The sequence below is a fragment of the Danio rerio genome, chromosome 22 (genome assembly GCF_052040795.2).
Source record: "Danio rerio strain M-AB ecotype USA chromosome 22, GRCz13ab, whole genome shotgun sequence".
In the NCBI taxonomy this organism is placed as follows: Eukaryota; Metazoa; Chordata; class Actinopteri; order Cypriniformes; family Danionidae; genus Danio; species Danio rerio.
The window spans coordinates 23,190,706-23,213,824 of record NC_141042.1 but is presented as its reverse complement, the minus strand read 5'-3'; the positions used below and the strand labels follow the sequence as shown (position 1 = coordinate 23,213,824).

The window sequence follows — 23,119 nt, the reverse complement described above, 5'->3', positions numbered from 1 at the left end:
TAGGCGTGGATTTTAGCTGCCACACACACACACAAACACACACACACCTCTGGACGACAACGCTCCCGCTTCCGCCCCGCCCGCCAGGTTTTAGCCTGAACCCGACCGCTCCCGCTTATATTTAGAATTTCTTGTCCCGGTGCCCAAACCGCCCCGTTTTCTGCCCGCCGCACCCGATCCCGCTAAAGAGCGGGGGAGAACATAACCAACAATCACCCAGCAAAACAGTCCAGAGACAGCCAGACAGAGCTCTCTCTCTCTCATACGCGCGCACTAACACATACACACAAGCGCCAAGCAGACACACAGGCAGGCAAAGCTCTGTCTCATTCGCATAGCAATATCCACGATATTGCTAGACAGCCTGCTCCCGTCCCAAATTAAACCTGTTACCGACCGCTCCCGCGATTGATTCGGAAATTTATTCCCGCGCCGCAGAAATCTGGCGCGGGGACAGCCGCGGGAATGCAGACCTCTACCACGGAGCTCCGTAAACAAACAGCACGCGTTGCGTTTTTAACGTGACTTTGCACGCGATAAGAGAATATAGCCAGTTAACCTGATACAGTACACGCGGTTACAAGTAACAAATCACAACTAAATACATTTGCAAGCTAGAGTCAACGAGGCAACTTTAATCGCACGTACTTACATTTGAGTAATGGAGGAAGAAACCCATCCTGACGTCCATCAGTAAGTTAATCTTTACTGATCCTTACTTTAACAAACGCTGATGAAGTATTCTTTGTAGCCTGTAGTTTGCAGAAGTTTCCAGAAGTTTCCAACTGCTTGGTTATAATGCTGAGGTTTCATCTCTGGGTAGAGAATCGATAATGTTCATCTGCAGTGTGACTTCAATCGACCGGCATGTTTGTGTGCGTGTGTTTGTGGGTGTGTGTGTGTGTGTCTGGGTTTCTGCGTCAGAGGGCGGAGCCTCAGGTTTGAAATCTCCCGGGTTTGCGCGTGCACGTGAATAACTTGGTTTCGTTCGTACGTCATGGCGAAACACCTAAAGAATCGATATCAAGGCGACTCGTTTGAAGCACTATAAGTTGACTCTTTTATAGATGAATCAACCGTTTTAAACACTGTACACTAACAGATTTAAGCCTTAGCTGGATACTTCACTTCACTTAGAGCTGTGTTACACACTACATGGAGGGGAATTTTCAAAAACCCATAATATGGGCTCTTTAAATAAGCATAAAATGTTAGGAAAGCAATCAAATGTTAGATGTGTGCATTTTTTAAGGTCACACCTGTTATTTAATGTAATCAAATGAAAAAAAAAATCTAAATAAATAACAGTTTCATTCCCTGCTCTTTAATCAAAATGTGTAAGTTATACAGTGAAGAAACACACGGCTAATGATATTAGATAGCTTGATTTTATTTCATTATAATAGCTATTTAGGCTTGAAATATACTTGCGGTGTATTTAACATAATTAAATGAATAAAATATACAGCAAATAAGAAATAAATAGCATTAAAAAATTATTTAAAAATAGACATTATTTCTAAAACTTACTATAATTACTAAAATAAAAAAAGTGTAGATTATTCAAATTTAGTCTAATTAGTTGATATTTTGTAGCCATTATAGATGTCATTTTGTTTTCTCTGAGTATATAGTAAAGTTTGACTGAGTCGTTTATTAAATGATTAATCATTCTCTTGCAGCTGTGCGCGTACAGTCAGCTGCAAAAAGGTGATGTAAAAACGCATACAAATAAAGGCAACTTTAGAAAGCGAAAGTATAACCCGAATCCCGGACATTTTAGGAGATTTCATTTCAGAAGCTACGGTCAGATGCATTTTGACAGAAAAGGTGCGTTTGTGTCAGATTGCGCACACACAGAACCAGCAGTAGGAAGCGTGCAGAGTGGGAGAAGATTTTCCACTGGTTACTCGATTGCAAATGTATGACTTTCTTGTGCGAAAACAAAAAAGTGTAAAAGGATGATAACAATATTGTTATTCATGCGTCACCACCAAATATATTTGGGCGCCGTTAAAAAACCTGGACGACCCTCTCAAGTAAAGTCTATTTGTGGGAAGCACTGATATGTCTGTTCAAACACGCACCCAAAACCCAGAATTTTTGCCTTAAAAAGCATGTACAGAATCTATTTGGGAAACAGTGTCTATTTATCACTATAAAGCGTGTCAGCTGACAGTCACACACCGCTGTATGACTGTTTTGAGGATTGCATTTAAGGAGTGATGGCATCTGTAAGGAAAAAGACGGGAATCAGACTATTTTTATATTTTCTTCAAAGTGTTTTCATGCGTTGTAGAATTAACTATATTTTACTGTGAAGCAGGCATTCCTCGGTTATTCTTTCTGACATTTACCCTGACTTTGAAATCATTTTGGGTGTTTAACAGTCTTTGGTTTTATGAATCAATTAATTTTGTTCCAGTTTATTATGTTTTTGGCTAAGCACAATGTTATGATCATTAAAAATTATTTCATATTTTCATGTTGACCTTATAAAATTAAATAAAGGTGCAGTGCACCCAAAAATGAACATTGACTATGACATTCATGTCGATATAAAACAGGATGATTTTCTTTCAAGTTATTTTTGAAGATGTAACCAAATTGTTTTTGGAGCAGCAACAACATTATGTTATTTCTAAATATAAAAAAGTCCCAATACTTGCATAAAAGTTCATTTGTATTAATGTCTATGTTAAATCAAGTAAAAAGAGTTTGAATTCCTATAACAAACATACAAAAGATATAGCCCTTTTTACAGTAATTTTCTACCTGCCATAATTTTACAATAAACTTATGAATACAACACGTTACAGTGAATTTTTACTAGTAACTCCTGTAAAGTGATACTAATGTAATTTACTGTGAAAAATTACAGTAACGTGAGAATCTGGACATTTTTAACAGTGCACATAGCGAATATAAACAATGTTGAGTCTGTATTATGATTTATCAATTCGCAAATGTTTTTTTGAGGTCTGTGACCATGTGATGGTTTTAAAAGCATTCAGGCCTAAGAAACTGCACCATTTGTAACTAACAAATTAATAAAGATTAATTTAATTGAATTGTTTATAAAAACAAAGTCTGTGTGGTATTATTTTACATTTGATTATTCAATTACTGTATACCGGAATAAAATTTGACCCCTTGGGAAACAATAAAATGATGCTTATTTAAAGTGTATCCTTTTCTTTATCAACTTTATCTATGTTTGTAGATTGTTTATTATATTGTTTATTTTATGCACTCCTATACAGAATCATCACAATTTAAAATTTTTAATTCTTTCCAAACAGTTATTCATTTAGTACATATTTTAGAATAAAAAATTTAGTAATGTTCGGTTTTTCCATTATCGTGTATCCCTAATCACAATTGTGCTTTTTTTGTATTACACTTTTTTTTTTAAAAATAGAGGAAAAGAGGCAATGCTAGCATCAATTTAATTCCATTTTACATTGAATTGTTTGTAGATTGGCTAGATTAAACGTAAGTTTATTAATTTTGCTTGACAAGAACAGAAAAATAAAAACAAAGCATTGCTTATTGTCACATTCTGGAGTCTGAGAGAATGGTTTGATATGACTTTTTTGTCAGTGTTCTGCTAGCAAATTGATTTTCTTTTCAGATGTCAAATAACCTTGGATCCTTATTGATAGATGGCATGAGGCCTTACCTGTCCAGAGAGGTGGACACCAGTGTCAGGACATCGCAGGTCTTCATTCAGGCTGTCATTGACACAGAGGAGAGACAGATGCCCTGTAGAGTCACATGACAGAGAGACAATTAATCAAACAGAGCTACAAGCACCAATTAAGAGGCCAAGAGCTTTAGAGAATGTGAGAACCAAACCACCAGCAAACTAATTTTGAATTAAAACATTTGGAGACAGATTTTTGCAAAATAGCTAAAATCTATTGATACAGTTATTTACAACATGACCTAATTGCTTCTGACCAATAGGTGGCGATGTTACTAAAGCCAACCATCTCATATATTGATGTATCAATCAAATAAATTCAAAATTCAAAATCATGTATTCAATCAAAAGTTGCTTTGTTTGTCAAAGTATTTATGTTTTCAAGACTTGATTTGGAGATGTCTCCTTCAATTTGACGAAGAAAATGGGCGCATAGTCTAGGAGAAGTTCAAAATATTTAATTTAATAAAAAATGGTTTGGTAGATTATGGGGACATGTGACACATCAAATAATAATATGCTAACGGATATATAAAATATAGCATTTTATGACAAAATTCAAAATGGCTGTTGGTGCCGAAAGCCCATTCAGCAGTGTGTAAACATGAATGAAACGTTCACACCAGACAAATATTAAGCACCAGGCGTGTGTGATTTACATGATTTACATGTCGCAATGAAACATTCTGTGAGAATGAGATGGCACAAATTACGTAATTCAAGCAATGACAAGGCGCATTTTAGGTGTTTGATGTGCTTAATGCGTGATTTGCGCAAAACGTTTAGGTTATAAAATCGTAACTCGGGCGGACATTTATGCTGCGTTAAGCAATTAAGCCATGTCTGGTGTGAATGCTCCACAACTGCACTTTGGGTATCCCAAGTTCTAACCACCTAATCCCCCCCCCCCCCCCCCCCCCCCCCGTTATTTTATTTTTTTGCTTTTATGGACTACACTCGACAGTGTGGACACTCAACACATAGAAACATTAAAACCTACTGCCAGCTAGCATTTCTAAAGTGTGTGTAGCGCGCAAAAGTATAAATGCACGATTACGCACAAGGCAGGCGGCGTGGGTGACGCTAAACACTCGATGCAGAAGTATAAACCAGCCTTAACACAAGCCAAGTGTAGTTTAAATACACTTTATTAAGGTTTTGTCAAATTTAGTGGCATGTTAATCAAGAACGGTTTGAATGATCAGCTTGAATTCAGTAAAATCGAACAAAACGTTAACTTTTTTATGTAAAATAACAGAAAAAGTTATGTACAGAAAATTACACTTTTGATTTACAAGTTCTTAGTAAAATCATAAGCACAAGTTTGGAGAGTTGGTGGTGATTGGGATTGAATTAGCAACTGTGTTTAATATTCAGACTCTCCTTTCCATTCGTCCCAAATTCCACAGCTTTTTACCATGGAATAAAACAACAAAATCACTGTGTGGTCCCCAATTAGACAGATAGGTGGTTCTGTGCGAACAATGTACAAATAAACGTATAAAATACATATCTAGCAGCTTGTAACTCTTCAATTTAGCTCTCCACCCCCCAAAAAACAAGACAATTCATTGCACAACCTAATATTTCACAGCCCATCAATATAGTACAAGCTATATTTTTAAAACCTTTATCAAACGCCCTTAGAAAAAAAAGACACACAACAACTCAATGGCATAAATTCCCCAAATTTATGGCCGACTTGTGTTTAGATGCTATGATAGTACGGTAGGAATGAGCACAATCTTTGCCTGCCATCCCAGAGGGCTCAGTCCCCAATTGGTGGGTCTCTGTGTGCCCATAAATCTGGGGGGGCACTTTGTAATACGCATCCAGTATAAACGCGACATCAGGCCCACGAGCAGCATGTCCTGAATACATACTGAGCTTTCAACATCAGATGGATTCCAGAGTTACTGTTTCATTCAAGAGTCACTTAGTATTGAAGAGAGAAGTCATATAAGCGCTAAAGAAAAAGTGTATCCTTCACAAAGCATAATCACTGACTTCTACATACAAAGAACTGCCGATTTGTGTAAGTGGAGAAGGCATTTGAGAGCTCTTTAAACTACAAGGAGTGATCTACTTCTTTGTACGCGTGAATTTACAATTGTGCCACAGTAAAATGAAGGAAAAATGGAGACACTGTCAAAGGCAAATCTGAAAAGAAGAGTAAGCCGTTGCATACAGTTTTTTATGTTATTATGAAGTATAGATTCCACAGTAAGCATGATTTAGTAATGTTTTAATTAATGAGACAAACTTTTAAATAGTTTTGTGTACTTTACCAGACAAAAGTATTGTCGCCTATCCAAGTTTTAGGAACAAATCATTTGATCACTTGGTATGAGAAACAGCTCAGCAGCTTATATGAAAGGCAAAAGCCTCTACATTGTGCTTATTTTACCAAAATAAAATATGATCATGCCTTGATTTTTAATTGTTTAATTATGAGTGTAAGGTCTGGTTTTGCTCAGACAAAAGTCTTGTCAATTAGCAAAAATAATGTATAGAGTATAAATCATGGTGTAGTGGTAAAAGAAGTAACATTGTGTATGACTCCCTTGAGCTTCGAAGACTGCATCCATACATCTCTGCAATGACTCAAATAACTTATTAATAAAGTCCTCTAGAATGGCAAAGAAAGCGTTCTTGCAGGACTCCCAGAGTTCATCAACATTCTTTGGATTCATCTTCAATGCCTTCTCCTTTATCTCACCCCAGACAAGCTCAATAATGTTCATATATGGTGACTGGGCTGGCCATTCCTGGAGCACCTTGACCTTCTTTGCTTTCAGGAACTTTGATGTGGAGGCTGAAATATGAGGAGCGCTATCCTGCTGAAGAATTTGCTCTCTCCTGTGGTTTGTAATGTAATGGGCAGCACAAATGTCTTGATACCTCAGGCTGTTGATGTTGTTGCCATCCGCAAAGATCTCTTGCACGCCCCACACTGAATGTAAACCCAAACTTGACTGATTTCTGTGAGAATCTTAGGTCCATGTAGGTTTCAATAGGCCTTCTGCGGTATTTGTGATGATTGGGATACAGTTTTCCTTCTGGCAGCAGAATTCCTTCATCAGAAAACCTTCTGCCACTTTTACAAATGATCAACTAGGAGTCAATTTATTATTTTTTGCTCTTACAACTGGGATTGTAAAAAAAAGTAAGTTTATTCCATAATAAAATAAAATAACTGCAATAACATCTTGTTGTGTTCAAGGATTTATAGGTTTCTTTTTGGTATAGTTGACTATTAATATTTATTGTAATTTACAAAAATTTATAATTAACTGGTGCCATATAATTTTTCTAATTTTTCATATTGTATAATTTATATACAATTTTAATACATTTCTACACATTAAAGAACACTCCATTTTTAAGTCCCCTACAAGTAATAAGTTGAGTTTTACCAGTTTTTAATCTATTCAGCTGATCTTTAGGGGCGTACTCTCACTATGTTGCCTTGAATCGGGCCAAAGCACAGTTGTCCCCCCTCCCGTCTCCCCCGACGGCCCGCACTCACATTACATTAGGGCTTGGGCACACTTACGCTGTTCAGTAAGTGTCATGCAGTGAGGGGTTTGTGTCTTTAATAAACTGCAACAGTTTGCATTCACTGTACAGTAAGAATGATTTATTAATCCATATAAAACAGTCCCTTAAAAGTCACGTCTCGCTTTCAGTTTCAGGCTTAGGCGCGTTTTGCACTCACACATAACCAGACTGTGCCTAAGCCCAAGTAAATCGTGCTCAGGCACAAATCTTCCAACCCTGCCAGGGCAGGCCAAGTGAACCCTAGAAGGCCCTAGGTCTGTTGGTAGCACTTTTAGCATAGCTTAGCATAATTCATTAAATCGGATTAGACCATTAGCATCTCTCTAAAAAAAAAAAAAAGTAGTATTAATAAATATTATTTAAAACCTATTTAAAGCTTGACTCTTCTGTAGTTAAATCGTATAATAATGCCAACATTAATTTATTAATTTCCTTTTATCCATGTAGTTTCATTAGATGCAGGTACTGAAAGTAAACTCAATTCTGACCCTAAAGAACAGCCTCCTCGAATCCAGTGACTGTCATGGTTGGAAAGCGTTCTGTGTCAGGATTAATCTCTTGCAAAGGAGGGTGGGCTGGAGCAGCCAGAACTCATTTGGTGTGTTGCTATGAAATGGCTGCCCATCAGAAACATCTTCATCTATCTCTGTCTCATCTACATGGGTGGAAATGGAAGGATGACGGGTTGGATGGAGAGAGGGAGGGTGAAAGGGGCGTCCGGAGGAGAGAGGTCAGCGCATTCAAGGAGTCCATCATTCTGGCATGTCAAACGTCTCTTAACTGAGTTTGTGGAAGTGGCGGTGTGTGTTCAGTGATGCTAAGCTCAATTTCTTCAGAATGTTCTGACATTAAAAAATAAACTCTAAGAAGTCAAATCAAATGTGAGAAAATACATGTTCTATTAAGCAATAAACAACAACAATTGCAGAAGTAAAAATACTGATTGTTGCCAAACAGGTTTCTGAAACACTCCCTGGTCTGCCATTGTTATGTGCTGTTACTTTCTTATAACACATGGTTCAATGTTAGTCTTACATCAGCATTTCAGAAACTTCAAGGTTTCATCACTGGCCTGGATCTCAAAGTAGTTTTGATAAAGCAATACCAGCTTAGGTAAACAGCTAGAGGTAAACAGTGGCAAACCCAGCGGCGGATTTTGTTATAGACAATTTGTACAAATCCTTGCTATCAGACAGGTGCAATTGTGTCAGAAACCAAGAATGAAATACCTGTATGAGCTCCAGGGACAATGAAATACTTTTTTTGCTGCTGTTTCTTGTCTAATGTTATATTTTTAAATTCTGTAAGATCACTATATGGATGTTTGGGTACGGGTCATCAGATATTATACTTCTGGACAACTGGGTAGTAGGTGATGCTTTTGTTGTTAAAATTTTACAAAACTGCAAGATATCAAGCTTAAAGTATTTTTGTTTTTTATGTGTACACTAGTGGTGTGCATTTCATCATCATCTTGTCAAATGCACAGATAGTTATATTCTAACTGCATGTACTTTTTACATTAGCTTCTACTTTGGCATTGAAAGGGGGTGCACTAACAGGGATGCTAAAATACACAACCTCAAATTTGAGTCACTAATGCACCTCTTGAGGCCATGAGAAGTAAGGTTTGCTAAGGGTGTACTCTTTCTAGGCTATTCGAACCATGCGTAGGCACATTTCCCGGTTTGTTTGCTCCCCTGTTTGCTCCGAATTAAGCAGTTCAGTTACGCGGCCCTGGCCCGGTTGGAGGTGGTGGTCTGGTGCGTTGTTCGATTGTGCTTTGGCACGGTACACTTATAATATGAGTGCAAATCGTGAATAAGTGCGAAACTGAAGACGCAACATCACTTTTAAGAGACCATTTTATATGATTTATTAATCACTCTTACTTTTCAGTGAAAGCAAACTGCCATAGTTTATCAAAGATGCTAACCCCTCGCTGCATGTGATGACTATCATAAAATGTTCGAGCTTCAAAAGTGGTGAATCTGTTCAGTAAAAGATTTGACTTTGTGTTATGGCATCCCAAACGACTTAAAATAATACAAAACAATATAACTAAAGCAATCTCCGTTCAACTGAGCGAGAGCATTTTTCTTCAAAACTGAACAGTTGCATCAATGATATGCTAAGCGTGCTCAAGCTTGGAAGGTAAAACTGCAATGTAAGTGCAGGCCGAAGAAGAGCGCGGAGGGGGGAGTAATCGCACCTAGGCACGGTTCAAGACAACTGTGCCAAGTGTGAGTCACCCAAACAAAGCTCTTACTAGCTGGTCTTGTTATATTCCCCCTTAAACCTCACGTTCATCAGGGTCACGGCACCAATATAACTCCAGGTCAACTCACTCCACTAGGGATTTAAAACAGTGGATTGGAGGCAGAGTGCTAACAAATACTTTAAAGACCACAGCCTCAGTTGTTTTTCTATAGTATGCCTTCTAATGGTTCTAATCTACAAATCTGAAAAGGTATGACAAATTGGCAGAACACAGGCCTCCATACACTTACAAATGTGCAACACTGTCTTTAAAATATTAAGGAAAACTTAATAAAGGGTTAAGAAATAGGAGAATATCAAGTTTAATTCAGCATAAACACATTTACACGTAATATAAAAAGTCTCAACCTTTTCTAAAGCTGATCTCAGCATCTAGATCTGCAAATGGCAATAGATGTCCCTTAACATGGGCTGACATGAAGAATTCAATAATTTTAGAGGACCTGGTAAACCTTTGGGGCTGTCAGGAAGTTTTTACTTGCTGGAAAAACCTGACCATGTAGTTTTGGCCTGCTCTCTCCTTCTCCAACTTTGAGAGAAGCCAGGCACTGTAGGATAATCACAGTTTAATAGGAGCAAATATTGAAAGCAGGAGCTGACCAACCAGATGCCCTTTCCGAGCGCTCTGTCCCAGTGCGCCGGAGAAAAACGCTAGCACATGGGAGTGTTAGAAATTGATAATTCCATGATATATCAATTAACATGAAAAAATGGAGGAAATCGTCGTATTGACGTCCGTTCGTTGTTTGTGTTGGAATCATCCAGTCGGATAGTGTTGGAAATGCAGGTCTGTCGAAAATCTGACAAGCAAAACAATTCACTTGTACTGATCTAGAGTTTCAGCATGAAAAACGAACAGAATCGTATTGCCAGGGAGTGAATGAACCATCCAAGAAGTTGTCAAGATAAACACATCCACGTCCTTTTTTTCTGGTGATCATGCTCCTGTTTTTTTTTTTTTTTGTACTTGTTCTTAAGATGAACTTGCAAAGTGAGATCCCTCTCAGGCGTCCTATTTGCAATGCAGAGCGGCTGTATTCTGGGAGAGGGACATGTCCACAGACTGGGGCCTCTTTCTAATGATTTCCCGCACCTGCACATCTGCTGCCGTTTTAATTAATACTCCAAGGAGGTTTGTCGCAAGTAATCAAAAACATTGTCACTTACAAAATCCTTCATTATAGAACAAAAATCAATACTCTTCATGAGTAAAAAATAAGGACGCTTACAAAGTAGCCCACTTTGCAATAAACAATAATCAAGCAAAGCTGGGATAAAAGTGCAGACAGACCTTATTTTGTGTTTTTTTTTTAAGTATCCCAAAGCAAGCAGCAACACGTGGTGAAGTGCTGGGCATCATTTTTATGCAGGCCTTGGTTCCTCTGCTTCAAGCAGGGGGAAGGGGTGGGGGTAGGCACAGTGGAGGCAGTAGTCGCATCAGCTTTCTTCAGCTCTGCAGCATCACTGCAACCTCTCTCCTTGCTGATTTATGACTTGCCGCTGACCTCTGAGGTCGTAACATGGTGATGGGTGACTGGCTCTCAACGGTAAGCTACTGGCACTTGACAAAGTGCCGAGAGCAGAATGAATTTACTCCTCTTTTCCTCAATCATCAACAGGCGCACGCCGGCTTGCTGCCCTGACCCCCTCTCATCCTGACTGCTATAACAAGATCTCCCATCTCATGGAGGAGCGAGGGAGAGGGAGGCTGAAAAATTTACTGTCATTTCTACTTTCCAATGAGCTCCAGTGAGCACTTCTTTCACCTTCAGGTAGCTTCGCGTGCCGGGGATAAGGAGGGAAGAGATGGTTGGATGGGATGTGGACGAGGGCACTTCGATGCACCTGTCTAACTTTGGGTCGTTCGCCGGAGGTACTTTAATCTGCGTTTGCTTCCATCAACTTGATAACAGCGAGTTAAATTTAATAAGCAAATAAATCTCCACAAATGCGGACATAGCTCATTCGTCAATGATATCCACCACGGTTGTGGCTGTTAGGCGCAAACAAATATTTACTAACACATTCATTAACGGTATAAGCAAAAGATCCATTCAGTTACTTCGCCTTTTATTGTTGCTGCAGCAGCACTGGGAGGATGATTATAAATTTAGGCGATATAAAATGCATAATTTCCTAAAGTAGGGTTTTAAATTATCCGGCAGTGCAAATGTTGGCCCACTGTGGCAGGCGAGACACGGTAGGTTATAATTGAAAATAAAAAAGCCATTTAAAAGACATTCAATAAGCCACTGGGAAATTGATCAGGCTATAAAATCTGTCGCTACTAGGGCGGGAGACTGGCACTCTCACAGAGAAGCTGCTTCAATCCTGACACAGCACTATCCCTGCAGGCTTCACGCTCTATATGACGGCATACAAACACGGGATGGCGTGAAAATACACTTCCCGATGGAGATGATTTCCCTGTGTCCTAGGGCATGCATTTAAATTGCATGGGAAACATAATGCTGTAGTTCATAGCAGAAGCCTCGGACTCTCTCTAGTAAAAAAAAAAAAAAAGAATTCCCTTAGTAGAAAGTGGTAAAATAAATGATAGAAGACTGCAAGAGCGGGCAAAAGTGTGCTGGGGAAAAAAAAACATATTCCGCTCCTGCTTCTTTAACTTTCAATTCTCCCAAGCATCTCTGCTTCACAGCCTCTGGCTATTGCCTTTCTCAATCTGTCCCTGGGGAGGCAGGAGTTATGGGCCCTGTCGATTGAGGAGAAAGGGATGTTATTCCCCTGTCACCCTCACCCGGTCCGCCAGCAGCCCTGCCCTGATCTATGGCCACCGTAGCGGGGTAGAAGTGTCTTGATGCACCATTGGTTTCCAGAGCTGTCACCCCCACCCGATGCTCAAACTCATACTACCTTTACAACCCCCTCACCGACCCTTAAAAACAGCCCCCTCCAGGATTTTTGTCAGAGATCTCCTAGGGCCAGGGGTGTGACACAATGGGTTTGAGGAGGTTACCCCTAATGGACAAGGTCTAGTTGGCGTCAAAAGCAGGATTAAGTGACACCTGGCAGGTGCTCAGATGAGAGGGCAGATTGCACAATCTTGTGAAACATTGATCACGGCACTGAGTAATTGTATCTAATGGAGATCTGACTTTAACTGTTGGGGATGATATTTTTGATACTTATTTAAATACTAATTCATATTGAGTTGTGTTAGATTTAGATTTTAGTCCTAAAACACTATCTGTATTATGTACAATCAGCTAAGGGCCATAATGAATTAAAATACTTCATGCTAATTTTTTTTTTAATTAGATCTTGGATGCGCAGCATCACAGTGTATTATTACTAAGTGACATCGCCAACTAGTGGCCTGACATGCATAATACAGCATTTTTTGTCGTTCTAAGGCTTTTCAAGAGTATCTACTATATATTGTTTTTTTTAATTGATGAGGTTAATAAGGTCTCTTATACAGATAAGCTGACAATTTGATACTTTTTTGACATCTAACTATTTATATCTATCTACTTATTAGAAACATTTCACAAAATAAGCATAACTGTCGCAAGTTGTTCAGAAAGGAGCGAGTGCACAAGCAGGCAAGATTTAACAAAAGATTTAATAATCCAGAAAGAGAGTTACAAGTATCTAGACAGGTGTAGAACAAAGAATAAGGAAACAACCCATCATAACAACTGAACAATAACTGATCAACAACTAACAAAATTGGTCTTAAAGGAATAGAAGTCAAAGTCTATGTGAACTAGTAGTTGCTGAGGCTTTTATTTCAGTAGGTTGATGTACATCCAACTGAAACAGAATACTAATTAGGGGGCTGGGCTTTCTTTTTGTGAATCACTCCCTCATAGCAAACTAACAGTAAAAAATGTGTGGATAAGAATATTGTGGCTGACAACGTCAAACTGACGCCAACAGTGAAGGTCTGCCACTCCAAACGTGGATGCAAATGGTCAGACTTTGATTAAAGATTTTCATAACTTAATAATTGGTGGTAAAATAAGCCTTGTACATATTGGTTCACACCAACTTTAAATATACAGAGAATGAACAAACTGCGTGGCAAAAAGGTGATAATAGCTAGATGAATGACGGGTGAAACAATTAAGGTCTAGTTGGCGTCAAGAGCAGGATTAAGTGACACCTGGCAGGCAGATTGCACAATCTTGTGGATGGTTGATTACGGCACTGAGAAATTGTATGTAATGGACATCTGACATTAACTGTTGGGGATGATATTTTTAACACTTATTTATATTAAGATTGGTTAGACCTGTTCTAAAAACACGATCTATGTTATCTACAATCAGCTAATGGCCATAATGAATAATGAAAAAAACCACAAACTGAGTGGCAAAAAGGTGATAATAGCTAAATAAATGACGGGTGAAACAATTGTCAAACAAGCTGTCACAAACATTACATTTCCAATATCGTGTGTTCATTCCGCTGTGGCGACCCCGGATTAATAAAGGGACTAAGCCGACAATAAAATTTTTCAAATTACTGCTCCAAAAGGGTTAAAAAAGCATTCACTTCTCATTTCACATATTAATTATGACCCAGACATGCGACTGTTATAATCGATTACTTTTCAAAATAACATTTTTGTCACATAAAAAAGCCAACAGATGTCGCCAAGCTAACTTTTTTCTACAATGGAGATAATACATCAGACTAAAACAATGAGCAGAACAAATCTAAATGTAAAACCCCAAATGAGCAGACAGACACATGTCTCCATAAAAGTCCAGGAGCATTTTGTTTGCAATATAAATATGGGGGCACAGATGTCAGATCTCAACACGTATGAGAAGAGCAAAGGGCGATGTTTCATTTGACATGTGTCGCGAATTAAGAAAAGGGGTAGAGAGATGGAGGAAAGCCTCGACCTACTGCAGATGAGATGGAAAAATGTACCCTTTCATTAGCCTGCGGGCAGATGGGTGACGCTCGACCGACCAGACTGACTCTGGATATGAACTATAAAGGAACGGATGAAAAACACTGATGCAGGTGGTTATGTGACAGTGACCCCGGTGGGGACGATCTGACTGAATAAATAGACAGATTAATAAATAAATATCTGCTAAAAAAATGGGAGACCGAAGAGGGCTGCCATCCATCAAACACCCTATTACCAGCAAACCTGGAGCTATATGTATAAGCCAAAGCAGATCCAAATTCAACTTTTTCCTTACGATTTTTTTTTATCTCCGACATCCATCAAACCAACACACACACTCAAACACAAAGGCTGGTTTGAATTATGAATAGATTTGTTTTCTCTTGTCAGGAATTTTATAGGCAAAATTAAAGAGTTAAAAATGAGGGATGATTTTTTTGGTCCTCAAAGAGAGGAATGTAAACATCGATCTAACCACTACCACATTTCCTTTTTAATCTGTTCATTTGGGTATTTATTGGAACAATACGTAGTTGTGTATTCAGCTTGTGCAATCAAATGACACGGTCTTCATTTGGGAAAGCAAACAACAAACATCTTCAATAAAATGTCAGACTGCTCGGCTTTCGAGGTCATATGTTGTCAATCTTTGAGGTGGAGAGGGAAGCGGGCATGAAAACAGACGGATTCAGCTTCGCTAAAGATCCTCGTGTAACACTGGATGGATTATGAGTGTTACGCTGCATGTTGGTATGCAATAACAAATAAAGGCTGCTCATTAGAGGTTGACATGCAATCATTTGTTGTGACATGCAACATAAACGCGTCGATGCAATTGGTAGTGACACCAAATATAAACTTTCATTTGCAACAGTGAAAATTAAGACATGAATTGATAATTGAGCAATCATATGATGACTAAAGACTTTTAACACAAGAGACCCTATCATACACCAGGGGCAATAAGGTGCAAGGCGTGTTTAGCGCGAGTTGTTGCTACGTTTAGACCAGTGCAACTGTAATTTTCATGTTTTGCGCCACGTTGTGGACTCATGGGTATTTCGGTCTAGAAAAGTGGTGTGTTAAGGTGTATTGTTGGCACGTTGCTATTTTGAGGAACTGAAATAGACCTAAAATAGACCTGAAATAATGCACCACTGACCAACTGAAAGCTGGCCTAAAGTCAAGCACGTTAGTTATGCATCTATGCAGGTCCAAACCGCTTAAACATTGCTTAATACACACAGGATGTACAGCAATACACAAATATCTTTACATATAAAAAAAAATAAAGGATTAAAATATTATTACAAAAATTATTACTGTCTACATAAATACAAAAACCACTACCTCCGTGCCTTCTTCATTTTGGGACTTTTTCTGTTTATTCATGACTGTTTATTTAATTTGAAATTTGTAAAATGTTATTATTATTATTAGCAGTATTATTTATTATATGCACATTTATATTTGTTTTAATAAAAATAAGTTTAGATTTGTTTACCTGTTGGGTTTTTGAGACATATCCATTACCATATGGTTCATAAGAATAGGATGTGTGTTTAGATATAACTATTTTTTTACCACACTTCGTTATTATTGTTTATTTGTTCGTTTGCTAGAAATTAGAACTGAATTTAGAAACAGTTTTGAAACAAATCTGCACTTAACTAACTAAATAAATATGTAGGCTGATGGATGTCTTCGGTGGAGTGGAGCACAACACCGTTTTCTTATCCAAGAAATTTATGAATATTGTATTGTAACATTATTTTTATTAAAAATAAAAAACTCAATAGAGTGTTTCTACATTAAATGGCCATAATGATCAATTTTTTTCCTCTATCTTTGAATATACAGTAAGTGCCTCTCTTGATAAAAAAGACAATATTTTTAGGGTATAAACTTTATAAAACATGAGACATTCATTCATTCAATTTCTTTCAGCTCAGTCCCTTGTTTATCAAGGATCGCCACATCGCAAGTGCCAACTATTCCGGTATATGTTTTATGCAGCGGATGCTCTTCCACCCGCAACTCAGCACTGGGGAACACACATACACTTACACATTCACACATGCACTTATACACTACGGACAATTTATTTCATCCAATTTTCCTATAGCGCATGTTTTTGGATTTGTGAGGGAAGCCGGAGCACTCAAAAGAAACATACGTGGACACAGGAAGAACATGCAAACTGCACATAGAAATTCCATCTGGCTTAGCTGCGACTCGAACCATTGACCTTCTTGCTTTGAGGCAACAGGGATAACCACTGAGCCAACGTGCCACCCCTGAAGAGTAAATATTATGTGACAAAGATACAACTCGGTACAGTCTTACATGAACGGTCAGAGTGGCTGCTATGGCTATTCTAGTAGTTTAAAATTTTTGAGTATTTTTCAGCGTTTAAAAGATTTATATGCAAAATGCAAAATGACAATCTCTACTGGCCTTCAACAGCTAATTGTTGAAACTGACCCTAAAAATGGCTAAAAATATCTGTAGTGTTTATCAAAATGAACAATAAATATGTAAATTACAACAACAAGTTATTATATGACGTAATATTATGTATATTTAAATGGACAAAATCTGCAAAACACATACACTACCTGACAAAAGTCTTGACATGGATCCCAGTTGTAAGAGCAACAAATAATAACTTGACTTCTAGTTGATCGTTTGGAAAAGTGGCAGAAGGAAGATTTTTCAAATTAATCTTCTGTTGAACTGCATCCCAATCATCACAATTACATCCACAATCATCACATAGACCCAAGATTCTCACAGAAATCAGTCAAGTTTGGTAAAGAAAAACCATGGTTTTGGTTTACATTCAGTATGGGGGGAGGGGGTGTTGCGAGAGATCTGCAGTGGATGGCAACATCAACAGCCTGAGGTGTAAAGACATTTGTGCTGCCCATTACATTACAAACCAAAGGATAGGGTAAATTCTTGCAGAATGGCGCTCCCTCTCATGCTTCACCCTCAACATCAAAGTTTCTGAAAGCAAAGAAGGTCAAGATGCTCCAGGAATGGCCAGCCCAGTCACCAGAAATGAACATTATAGAGCATGTCTGGGGTAAGATGAAGGAGGAGGCATTGAAGATGAAGTCCTGCAAGAACATTTTTCCTTGCCATTCCAGATGACTTTATTAATAAGTTATTTGAGTCTTTGCAGAGATGTTTCGATACAGTTGTCTAAGCTCATGGGAGTCATACACAATATTAATTATTTGTCCACTGCACCATGACTTTATATTTTATACTGTACATTATATCTGCTAAGTGACAAGACTTTAGTCTAAGCAAAGTCAGACCTTACTGTCCTAATTAAATAATTAAAAATCAAGGCATTTTCCTTTTTGCTAAACTATTTCTTAACAGCAAGTTTACTATAACAGCAACTGTACATAAGAGACAAGTATTTGTATGTTTCATTACAGAACTAAAAAGTAACAAACAGTGATTACAGTTATTATTAATCAAAGTTACAATGAATCAAAGTTATGCTCAATCTATCATCTATCAAAAGCCCTCAAATTTCGTCAAGTCTCACAGTTCCCTTGAGTGCATCTTACAGAAAGCTTTAGAAGAGAAGAGCGCAGAAATGAACTTTTCAGCCTTTATCAACCTTTTCAAGCTGACCCTTGAAGAAGTGTGGCCTTTTGATAGATGTGTCTGTCCTCTCTTTTCTTGAGGTCACTTTTTTCATTCATTCAGGAGTAGAAAAAGAATGAAAGCACAGAAAAAAATACCATCCCAATTGACCTTCAGGGTTATTGCTGAATGTACTGAAGATATACCATAACATAATGTTTTTTCCCCCGATTTCCTTTATGTTTATAGCATGGCGTAAATTAACGTTTTTTTTTTTTTTCAAGACATGAATTGATTAAAAGTGAACGCTTTTTCACTTGCATTCAAGAGTTATCTGACCTTGAATGGAAGAGAGACAATAATCAGTTATATATAATCCGCGTTTATTGTGGTTTTGGCCCTATTTTTTACAACACAAGGCCTTTCACAGTTGAGTTACACATATGTTTCTTCATAGTTGCTGGGTGACTGGTTAAAAAAAATTGCACAGCATTAAAAACAAATATTCAATCATGGCTCGGATCGCAACCGATTACGTCAAGATGATTAGTTGCATCGCTCATATTCACGCGACGCCCCTTCTGCATATGCATATGGTGCACGATGCACACTGAAGCCACCGCTGAAACCGCTGCTCTCGGTGGAAACTCAGCTTGAGTAATGGGCTGTATAATGCTGGCTGTCAATCAGTATGAATTAGTGCATGTGTCTGGTTCTGCTCTCTGATCTGTTTGTGTGTGTGTGTGTGTGTGTGTGTGTGTGTGTGTGTGTGTGTGTGTGTGTGTGTGTGTGTGTGTGTGTGTAAGAGAGAGAGAGAGTGAGAGAAAGAGAGAGAAAAGACACAAGTTTTGAAATGAAGAGGGGAAAAATGTTACATGATAGTTAAAATGAGTTTATTAATTAATATATGTGGTACGGGTATTTTTGGCAATAGATTTTGGTATAAATTGAATTTTCAATTACTGATGTCAAAAATCATGAGTGTATTAATTAAAGCTAATTCTCCAAGAAGTGTTTTGGTAAATTATTTCCGTAATTATTAGTAATAAATAATAAAATTAGTAATATGCATTGCTATGAAGTTAAATTATGGTCAATTTTGAAGGGGATTCACTCAGTATTGAATAGTAATAATAATAGAATTTTTAAACCCCAAAATCTAGATGTTTATCTGCCAAATATTGTCATATTTTTCATTGCAAAGCTTGTTTATTCTGCTTTCAAGTGATATATAAATCAAAATTTTATAAAAATTTACACTGATTTTGTGGCCCACGGTCACATATTTATGATATGGTTAAGGTTAGGTGTTTTTCATTGTGCACAAGAACACAGTAAAAGCAATATACTAGAGAAGTTAATAAATCAATGTAATGTTGTTTATAAAATATTGCAATAAATGTATTCATTTAATGAATATTTAACTATTAAATTCCTAAATAACACATAAAAATAAAGTAAATGTTGTTGGATGTTGTTCTGAGAACTCCTACCTTTCAACTTAAACCGTGATGTACAGCAATGAATGCGTGTGTGTCTTGTTATTTTGATGATATGTGCTCCATATCTAATAAATGTTTTCTGAACAACTAACACAAATTTATCAAACATATTCGTTATAAGCTTCCCATTGAAATACATCTAGCTACAATGGCTGCTTGATGGTTGTTGCTTTAAACTGATGTATCGTTCATTAAGATTACTCGTTCTTTTTTCATTGCGTCCACATCCTGACTCTTGCTAAGAGGTGTACTATAAAAAATGTGTACGTTTACTTTAAAATGATTCGTAGATTTACATAATTTTAATTGTCCGTTATGCAGTTGAAATTCAGATTTTTGACAAATTTATGACTCCTCAAATTTGCAGTATTTATTTGTGACATTTCTTTTGATGCTTTGCTGTTAACTTATACACAAATGTTCCCATCTTGATTCTTCATTACATTTTTGACCTCAAAAACCATTAATGCCTGTTAATTAAAAAAGAAACACTATGAGAAACAGAGAGAAATAAGTGTTTACTTCTTAAAGATGAAGAGGCTAGCCAAAATATGTGAAAAATCTGCAGCAATTTTTTTTAAAAATCACCAAATTTTGTGACATTTGCTTGATTTTGCGATAAATTCAGTTAGTGCAGAATTGCAAACCCTGGAGGGTCTGATTATAGTTTAATATAATTTGACACTTTTTTTCTTTACATTAAGTTTTTTTATTTAAATTTTTTTGTTTTAGGGTTTTTTCACCTTTTATTTGGATAGGAAAGTGGCGGTTACAGACAGGAAAGCATTGACAGCAGAGAGAGGGGAAGGATAGGCAAAGGACATCTAGCCGGGAATCAAACTTGGGTTACCGTGAGCACCACAGTGCTATATGTCAGCGCATTTAACGACTAGAATATTGCCGCCAACTCATTATATGTGTTTTAAAGATATTTAATAGTGAGCAAAAAAAAAAAAATGTTAACAATTACCTGAGCATACATTTATTTAAACAAATAAAAACCACAACTAAGATCAGTTATTCAAGACAGAGCTATGTAACAATATATAGCTTTCTATATAATTCACAAAATGTTTTTTTTTTTCTTCTCTCATTGTAAAAATGTCCACACGCATGAACTCCCTCTGAGATTTACTCTGCCTGAGTTCTGAAATGTAGGGGTTAGATCAGCTCGTCAGTTGTCTGTATCTGGAGAATGTTAAAATCCCCAAACAGGCCTACCAAATTAAGAGTTCACCCTCTTTGACAATCGCTACTTCTACATAATTCAGGACAGATTTGTATAAACACTGCCATTTGAAAACACACACATATATACACACAAACCCAAATATACATCATCAGAGCTAGTCAGTCAATGCATACAAAGATGATTAGTTTTTTTTTTTTTTTTAATTGATTGATAAATAAACTCACTTGTTTTGTGAAAACTCTGAGGGATGTTGTTGTCGCTGTGGGTTAAGGAGCCGCTGGAGTGACTGGTGGTGATCGTTTGCCTGTCGGAACCTGCTGGGACAGGAGAACTGCCTGGACGAGAGCTGCCCACTGAACTGGAGGGCCTGGAGCTGGTGCAGTTCTGAGAGTAAAAAGGAGCAGTTCAGATGTTGTTCACACAGAACACATTTCTGCTTTCTAATGTGCTACTTGTCTGTTGTTATTCAATGTAAACAGGTGCCTACATGGATATGTGTGACCGTTATGGATATGTGACCGGCACTCATCTAGCATCATTTGAGGTGGCATGCATGTGAGCAACACGTGAGCGCTACGTGAACTTAAAAAAACTTTTACACACAGTGGTGCTCATCACTGTTAGTTCCAAAGCAGTGGAATCAGAAGAGCTCGGAAGTGTGGCAACTGAAGTGGGTGCTCAATGGCTGTGCCTGGACAGCCTCGTGCTTTATGCTGCACTTTTTTCAAACCATTCCCAAGTGCTGTCTCTTGCACTTTTCAGAAGCAAAAACCGTTTCTGTAAAAAATGAGCCCTTAAGCTGCCTTAAAACTAGTGAAGTTTTGTTTAAAACTGGTGTTTTAGAATAAAAACAGACTGGATCGCAGTCCACACACACCCTAAAACCAATAAAGCTTACCAGGCCTGCATACAGTATATTTTGCGGCATCTGTACTTAAACACTACTGCTCATGCAATGGTCATATGAGAGGGATTTGACGAATTAAAGAATGATACGCAATAGTCCAGAAGAGAGAGAGAGATAGCCTTGCCTCCATTTTTAGAGTTTAAGTCCATTAACACTAAAATGCAACACCTAAACACCACTTTAGCGTTTCAAAAATTCTCACTTTGTCATGGGTTGAAGATGTTGGAGAAGTGTGAATGCAAGTTGTAACCATAACAAAACTGCACTTTAAAACAAAAATGCACTGGTATACACAGCACATTAGCGTAGAGAACGTAAAGAGAAAAATGAAGTTTACTTTTTTTTTAAAAACATTAAATTTTGATCTTAGGATAAGAGAGAGTAAACATGGAAAATGTAAACACTGCTCACTATGCTTTAAATAATACTAAGCTAGAAAAAGTGGTGGAAAATAGATGGAAACAATGATAAAAGCTCATGCTGAATGTCAAAAATGGCATTGCAAAAGAAAACACGTTTAGGGTGAGAGAGAGTAAATAATGGTTGTCAAAAACTAACCACAAAACAATTTGGAGAAAACAACTCAAAAACAAAAGCTGAATAGTAAAAAAAGGGTAGTATGATCAAAAAATTGGGCAAAGGGAGGGAATTAATTGTCATTCATTTTAATATGAATTTGAAAAATATCAAAAAACATCTTTTTGTTTTTTCTTCGGGTATGAAAAAGTATGAAAAAGAGAGAAAATATTATTACAATTTATTCCAAGAAATATTAATGGCCTAACCCAAACCTAAACCATAATGAGAGACAATTACAGGAACTAGCGTTGAAAATCTCAAATAATTACATAAAAAAAAGTGAAAAAAAACATGATTCTTTAAGCGCTGAATAAGATATTGTACAGAGACTGCAAGAACAAATATAATGGCAATGTTGGAAGAAAGTAACAGAAACTAATGCTAAATACAGAAAAAAGTACATTTTGTTAATACATGACCAAAAAGTACACTGACATATGGATGTACGACAAAAAAACGCCCAAAAAAGACTTACAGGAATGTAAACTAGACTTAACATAAAACCCCTCGTATCGCAAAATAACATTTAATGGGCTTTGACAAGCAAACGCAGTTAAGATAGAATCTGAACAGGTTTATTTTTTCTCCCAAAAAAGTAACAACAACCTATCAATACAGTATTTCAGCAGTTAATATCATAAGTGTGAACATCTGACGACAGGAAACACATATATGTAGTGCACATCTCTCTCTTTCGAGTCTTATATCTTGTCAAAACTTGAATTAGGATCAAAAAAACTAATCTGCTTCCAATTTATATCTATATTTCAGGGCTGTCAGGGATCCAGACCCTGCTAGTATTGCAGGACGTTCGTTTTTCATTTGGCCGGTGGAACTGACAGCTTTATTTTTCGCAAGCAATCTGCCACAGTATGTACAAGTGTGAGGTCGTACA

The 23,119-nt window shown here is 37.4% G+C and overlaps 1 protein-coding gene across 4 annotated transcripts in view; it reads right to left on the bottom strand.

The window, feature by feature from the left end:
- LOC101884238 (adhesion G protein-coupled receptor D2) overlaps window positions 1-23,119 on the bottom strand; it is a 139,230-nt gene that overhangs the window by 26,166 nt on the left and 89,945 nt on the right. For all 4 annotated transcript variants that reach the window (XM_087304307.1, XM_087304309.1, XM_087304310.1 and 1 more), the window contains 2 exons: window positions 20,963-21,122; window positions 3,683-3,765 (listed from right to left, as the gene is read on the bottom strand). In XM_087304307.1, coding sequence (XP_087160433.1) covers window positions 3,683-3,765; window positions 20,963-21,122 — 243 coding nt within the window. The remainder of the gene's footprint in view (window positions 1-3,682; window positions 3,766-20,962; window positions 21,123-23,119) is intronic.